This window comes from Ursus maritimus, unplaced genomic scaffold (assembly GCF_017311325.1).
Source record: "Ursus maritimus isolate PB19 unplaced genomic scaffold, ASM1731132v1 scaffold_24, whole genome shotgun sequence".
NCBI classification, from domain to species: domain Eukaryota; kingdom Metazoa; phylum Chordata; class Mammalia; order Carnivora; family Ursidae; genus Ursus; species Ursus maritimus.
In genome coordinates this window covers 3,777,020-3,783,899 of record NW_024424897.1, presented here as the reverse complement: position 1 = coordinate 3,783,899, position 6,880 = coordinate 3,777,020, and the positions used below count along the sequence as shown (strand labels likewise).

General features: G+C 64.6%; 1 protein-coding gene across 1 annotated transcript in view; it reads right to left on the bottom strand.

The window, feature by feature from the left end:
• Nucleotides 1-554: 554 nt before the first annotated feature.
• Nucleotides 555-6,880, bottom strand: part of DNAH17 (dynein axonemal heavy chain 17) — a 100,795-nt gene continuing 94,469 nt past the window's right edge. Inside the window, exons 75-80 of the mRNA XM_040640104.1 lie at nucleotides 4,766-4,945; nucleotides 4,250-4,432; nucleotides 3,123-3,305; nucleotides 2,663-2,806; nucleotides 2,040-2,265; nucleotides 555-1,013 (exon numbers count right to left, since the gene is read on the bottom strand). Of these exons, the coding sequence (XP_040496038.1) occupies nucleotides 766-1,013; nucleotides 2,040-2,265; nucleotides 2,663-2,806; nucleotides 3,123-3,305; nucleotides 4,250-4,432; nucleotides 4,766-4,945 (1,164 nt within the window). The 3' untranslated portion in view covers nucleotides 555-765. The remainder of the gene's footprint in view (nucleotides 1,014-2,039; nucleotides 2,266-2,662; nucleotides 2,807-3,122; nucleotides 3,306-4,249; nucleotides 4,433-4,765; nucleotides 4,946-6,880) is intronic.

Here is a 6,880-nt window from a genome sequence, read left to right as displayed (position 1 = left end):
CTCCAGCTTGCCTGGCCGCGGTCGGGGTGTGGCGGCAGACTGTCCGGGATGTGGGGACCGCAGGGGCGGGACAAAAGGAAGGTGCTGCGCCTACTGGAGAGGGACCCACAGCCTCTGGGAGTGATTGTGGACTTGATGAGCCTGTGACCGAGGACACGTTAAGGTGGTCCCGGGAACCGAGTTCGTGGTGTTCGGTGCGCAGGCATAGAAAGCGGGCTGGTGAAGGGGCAGAGTCGCCTCTGGACTGGCGTGTCTCAGCGCTGGGATCGGGGAGGGAGGAGACCTTGTCTGAATCAAGAAAGGTTCTCTGTCCTTGGGAGGAGGGAACAATGCGTCGGGACTGTGTGGAGGTGGCGGTTCCTGTTGGTGCAGAACCCCTGAGGCCAGAGGCCGCGGCTGCGCGTCCACACCTCTGAGCTGCTTGTGTGCAAGGGTGCGGCCGCCCGGCCTCCGGGCTGGCAGGGCTTGGGGACTGGGCTCCTGGGGCTCGCCTCAGCAGCGGGAACGGGGTCTCCCCCGGCCCCAGTGACTCAGACAAGTGCAACTCAGTGACTTCACTGTTTTAATCCGGCCTGCGCCCCCTCTTCCGTGCCGCCCCCACCCCCGGCCCCTCCACCTTGACGTGCTTCTAAAGGGCCTGGGGGACGTTGGAGAACAAAAAGCCACTATCAGTTCTTATAAAAATAAAAGTTGCAAGGCTGAGTTTCTCCCTACCAGCCTGCAGGTGCGGTCCGGACCTGGCCCGGGGGCCCGGCGCCCTCCGCACTAGACCTGTAAGAGCAGGGCCACGGCCGCCAGGATCCACTTGGCCGCTTTCTCTTTGGTCTTGAGATTAAAGGTCCAGACGTAGGTGGGGCCGCGGATGCGGGTTTTGTACACAGGACACTCATAGATGTTCTTGGTCTCCATGCGGTCCGCAGGAATGGCCCTGATGAAGATGACGGGCATGGCTGGTGTCAGCTCCTTCAGCCTGGCGTCGGCGATGACTCCGGTCTGGGTGTCCCAGCGAGCTCCTGCAGGACAGCACGGCGAGGTCAGGGTGGCCCGTGGGCCGTGCGTGGGTGCCGCGTGGTGTGCCAGCGGGGAGCCGGGGGCGCCGGGGGCTGGACTGGCGCAGGCGCGGCTGAAGGTGGGGCGGTGAGCAGAGGCCCCGGGCGGGGGCGCTGGGCACGCCGGGACTGCTGGGACCCCGCCGCACGCCACCTATCCGTCAGCCTTCTCAGCCTCGGTGGCAGGAAGCGGGGGCTCCAGCTGGAAGTCACAGCAGGTCCCATGTGCATTACGCAGCCTGCGTGTGCGTGTGCGTGCACAGGGCACGCGATTGTATGTGCACACGCACACGGAACTCTCATTTGCCTTTGACCAGACTGCTATCGTTTCTACTCACCCTGTTACTGGTGTTTGTGTTTCTTGTCTGTCATTCCAAAATAAACATGGAGAGCGGCGTCTGTTGTGCTTGTCTCTGACGTGGGGACTGGGGCACCCTGAGCCCTTGCCGGCTAAGCCCTGACACCCCCACAGGCAAGGGGGTGGCGTCAGTCGCTGAGTGGGACGGTTTGTGGCGGGAAAGCTGCCCCTTGGCTTGATGCGTCTAAGGGACCAGGCTGCCTGGCGGCCCTGCGGCATCTGCCGGAGAAGGCGGGGGTGGTAGCGGCCGGCCCCCCCTCTGCTGCTGCTGTCTGCGGGGCCACGTGGAGGTGGGACTGGGGTGGGAGCACTGGCGCCCCCAGACGTCCATATGCCCCAGGCCCCCTGCCCCCGGGCCCTCCTGGGAGGGCCGTGTTCCTCACCGCCCCGAGACAGGAGCTCACAGCCGAAGACACGGCTGTCCTTTCCGGGCTCGTTGCCCTGTGTGACATGTTTGGTCTCCAGATATCCGTCTGAGCACGTTCTCCGAGTCGTGCCACTGTCTCCACTAGTGTCAAGCCTCGAGTCCACGTGCCCCTTCCATGCTCCTCTCCCACCTGCCCCAGCTAGTCTCTGTCCTCCGGCCCCGTGCAACCAGCTCTGGAAGCTTCTCAGACCGGCACCCTCGTTACCTTCCATGAAGAGCCCGTACACATAGGAGCCCTCTCTGGGCGGTGCCGTCATGTCCTCCCGGTTCTTCTTGGTCACTTCCACAGACAGACACATCTTGTCTAGTGGCCACTCGTTCTTCCTGGCCATGGACTGCATGATGGCCGTGAGGAAGGACTGGGGGTTGAAGAAGCCGGCCAGCCACACGGTGGTGGGCAGGGCGAAGTCCGTGGTCCAGGCCTCGAGCTCCTGGTGGAAACGTGCTTCAGCAGAGCCTGGTGCCCACTGGCTCCAGTTTAAATGAGGGAAGGGGAAGAGGAGGGTCTGGAGAGGGGCTGCACATTTGAGGACAATTTGGGGTCCCAAAGGAGGCTTTGACGAGGCGGCTCCCCTGCCGGGTGCCCCTGGGGCTTTGGGCTCTGGCGGGGAGGGTGTGGGGCCGCTGCTCCCTCCCTCCTGCAGGAAGCGCCTGTATTGTCAGGCGTCTGTGTGGCGTGGGCCAGGCCCTTCCGGCCCTGCTCTGACAAAGGCCAGGCCCGTGGGGGCCTCTAGGCCTCTGGCGGGAGCACACGCTCCCCCCTTCACAGCCACCGTCCTGGCCCCGGGGCCGGGGGTCTGCTGAGGGGCCCAGAGAGACCGTCCTCACCCTGATACGGAGCAGCAGGTCGGCGTACCAGGCCGCCAGGCCCATCATGGAGGGGTAGGCCCGGGCCACCCACGGGTCGGGCACGGTGTCGTAGAACAGTGCCGTGGACAGGTCTTCCATGTCGGTCGTGATGGTCAGTTCCCCCTGAGAGACCCATGGATGGGGCGCTGGGGGCCCAGGCTGTGCCGCTCACGGGCACGCGACCCCAGCCGGCCCCAAGCCTCGCCTCTCCCACCCCAGCCATGCTGGGAGTCCTCGAAAGCAGTTCGATGCCCAGCCTGGGTGTGCGCCCCCGGCCTGGCCGGCCCGCAGCTCGGGACCCAGGGAAGCCAGAGGAGCTGGACCACGCTAACGGCCCTGGCCCGGGGCTCCGCGTTGGGCCGCTGAGGCGGGGAGTCCGCTTGTGGTGCCCGCCTCTGGAGTGGCATCCCTGGGTCCCGGCTGGCCTGCGTGGCGTTACCTTCAGCCCCAGGCTCAGCTCCTTCAGCGAGCGGCGCATCTCGTTGGTGAGAATGTTCATTCTCTCGCATTCCTGGAAGGCGACCACCACGTACGGGGTCTTCTCGGCTGCCTTGGCCATGATCTCGGCCATGTTGAACATCTCCGGGACCTTCTCCAGGATCTCCTCCAGCACAGCTTTCACCTGGAAGTCAGGCCCCGACAAGCCCCGTCACCGCACGCGCCCGCCCCCGCCCCCGCCCTCAGGGTCAGGGTCAGGAGCCTGCCCGGACGTTCAGGGCGAGGGCTCCTGGAGCATAGGGCAGCGGAGTTGCCTGAGAATCAGGGTCACGGAGGTGCAGCCACCCATCTGACAAGAGGAGGTAATCTTGGCCAACAGGCTTTGAATGTTCCGGTCCCGTCGTCAAGGCTGTGGGACTGTAGCCGTGGGAGCTGCAGGCCACCCCAGCCTGGCACCGGCAGACATTCCCAAATGCGTTGGCTTCCTCCCCGCGTCAGATCAGCTGCCACCCATCGGATTGTGACCTACGAACCTTCCGTGGGGACCGTGCTGGTCTCACCCTCTCCAGGAGTGGCCCACACGGGGTCGTGTGCACCACTGCCGTCGGGAGAAGTCTGGTTTCAGTCGCTGGACCACGGAAGGGCCGTGAGGGTCTTCCGATGATGCAGAATCCAGTCTATAGCTCGTCTGTGTAGACCGGACTGTTGCTAGTCTGGTCTGCTGCACTCAGCTCGCTGTGACCAGAACTTGTCCCGAATTTACTGAACAGCGTAAAGGTGTGAATTGCTCACGGGGTGGCAGAGGGAACCCAGACAAGTGAGAATGGATTAAAAGCTCTCAGGCTGTCTGAAGTTCTTCTGCTTCTTTGGGTGTTAATGGGATGAGCCCCCGTGGTTCTAAGCTCCCGGGGACGGACTGTCGTGCTGCATCTGGGCTTGCGCGCACGCCCGCTGAGCCAAGTTAGAGGCTGCAAGGCGGGAGGCCCGGGGCGGGGGCGGATGGCGCCCGGGCAGCCCCCCTGGGCCTGTGAGCCAGCTCGCAGCTCCGCCCCGGTTTCTGGGGGTGCACTTTTCGACCCAGGTTCCAGGCCCCACCCTCTGCCCCGGGCCGGGCGTTAAGGCTCCTGCCTTCTCCTCGCGAGAAACTCCAGTGCCTGCTCCTGAGTCGGTCTCTTTGGGCTGCATTTCCAGGACGGTGCGGAACAGTTTCTCTGACGTGACTGTCAAGAAGCCGATCTCCGCGTTGGGGTGCAGGCCGTACAGGTAGGGACTCTCGGGGGGCAGGTTCTCATCGATGTACTCATGGTAGCCCTGAGAAGGGGTGGCGGGTGAGCAGGCCGTGCAAGCTGGAACCCGTGTCTGCTGTCCAGCCCGCGTTACCAGAATGTTTCGCCCACGGCTTGCCCTCTGTGCAGACCCCCCTGGTTCTCTGGCCGCCCCCCTCGGCTGCACGGACCATGTCCACACCCCCACCCTAGAGGCCGTGTCAAGCCGGTCTTGCCTTTGCTGCCCGGCTTCTTGCTCAGTTACGGATGCTCCGTTTGTGACGCCAGGCTGGCCCCGGAGCTGGCCGGGACGGCACCACCCTCGGCTGCTGTCGCGTCCCAGGCTGAGCTCGTGTCCCCGCGCGAGAGCCCCCCTCACCTTGTAATCCAGGTTGGGGGGGATCTGAAAGCCCGGTGCCAGCAGGATCTCGCCCTCCAGCATCTCTGCCCGCACGTACTCCGCCAGGTACGTCCTGCACAGCCGCCGGTCCCAGTCGTCCGTGATGTGGCCACCGTACATGATTTCTCCAAACAGGTAGCGGAGGTCGTCCCAGGGCACCTGAGGAAGGACGGAAGCGGTTAGAAGCGTCCCCCCGCCTTTGGGGTCTGTAAGAACCGTGGTCAGCTGTTGGCGTGTGGCCCGGCTCCTGCTGTCGCCTGGCCCACTGTGCTGCAGGGTCACCAGGTCCAGGGCTCGCCTTCCATCCGCTGTCCTCTGGCGTCTGACTTGGCGGCCAGCCCCTTCTTGGGCACCTCCCGCCTTCGGCTTCTTTGGCGAGGGCTGCCTCCTGCTCCCCTCTGCCTGCAGCCTGGCCTGGCCTCTGCCCTGATCGTGACCGCCGGCCATGCGCCAGGCCCTCCAGCTCCACAGGCCCACCCTGCAGCCCCCCTTGGCTCCCTCGCACCGTCTCATGTCACCCCTGCTTGGAAATGCGCAGCCACCCGTGACTCCACGTGCAGGCCACCTGACCAGAGCAGTTCAGTCCGTGGTGACTGGGTGTTGACGCTTGAGCGCCATTGCTTTGGGCCACAGCGTCCCGTCGGTCACACCTTTGTGATGTCTCCGTCCCGTGGGCCTGCCTTCCGGTCTCGCTGAGCTTGCCTCCAAGTTCCCAGACGCTCCCTCCACCTGCACACCCCACAGGCTGTGTAGACGGGTAGGACGGTGCCCAGAGCGCGGCCGCCTGACCTCGTGCTCAGCCCGGACCCCTGCCCTCTGCCACCACCTTCTGAAGCCCACTCATGTGCCGCCGCCTCCATGAAGCCAGCAGCTGGGCTCTGGCTGCTAGGCGCCCGCACGGTGCCCCGCAGAAATGTCCCGGGAGCCACGTCACGTGGGTAGTTTCAATTTGCGAGCAGCCGTGTGAGTAGCTTGTCCCAGCAGACGATCACGTAAACACGGTGCGGAATAAGCTGTTTAACACTCGCATCTGCACCCCGCTTCGCCGCCCGGTGTGGGCTCGCGCACAGTTCGGCCGCCGCACACGTGCGGCTGGTCCCGCCAGGCCCCGGACCACACAGGCGGCCTCCCGACACGGTCTGTCGGGTGAAGAACTCGTGGACTCATCAGTGGCCTGATTCCGTCTCGTGAATTTGACTCATGTTAAACTTCAAGTCTCTTCTCTGCCTGGTTATCTTGGGTACGTGCTGAGCCGCTGTTCTGCGTTTATGTGTTTGCTTCGGGGACAGCTCGCTTCCTCAGGCCCCTCCGGCCCCGCAGGCTGCGTCCCAGGGACACGCCTCCCTGCCCGGTTGGGGCCGTGGCGCTAACGAGCAGGGACGGACACCACGCGTGTTCCCACTCGTGCCGACGGACACAGCGCACCCGGCCTCCCCCCGAGAGTCGGCGTGCGTCGGTGTGTGCTCGGAACAAGCGCTCTGGACCACGTCCTCTGGTCACTTAGTATCGCGGCTGTGAGCTCAGACAGAGAAGGGGTCACGCCACCACAGGCCTGGCGCGCCCGGCCTGACTGGTCACCACTCAGCAGGACGCGTGTTCCTGTGTCATTTACTCCTGTCCACAGGTCACTGACGCTCATGGCGGGTGTTCTCGAGCCGTCTCCTCCCCACCATGGCCCGTGTGTGTGTGTGTGTGTGTGTGTGTGTATAATGGGGCAAGTGTCTGAATAAATGTCTTAAAAAAAACTCGAGTCCTGTTCCTCCCACGTGAATCTCCCCAGAAAACGTCTCTAACCAAATTGCACCTTCGGCCCCCCACCGCCGCCCGCATCTCCTTCTTGGCGAGAGCCGGAAGGTAGCTGCGTGTCCAGCTCTGCTCTCGGTGAAGTGCACCACCAGCCCTCCGTCCCCCCATCTGCAGGTGGCGACCAGCTCCCTTCCCCAGGATAGCTGCCTGCTGGCCCCTTCTGCCCGCCTGCCTTCTCCGGGTGTGGGTTTTGCCAGGAACTAAGCCCGTGAACCACATGCCGGGCTGAGACTTGGGTGACGGAGGTGCGGGGAGGCCGTCCTCCTGCACGGTCGGGGCCGGGGGAGC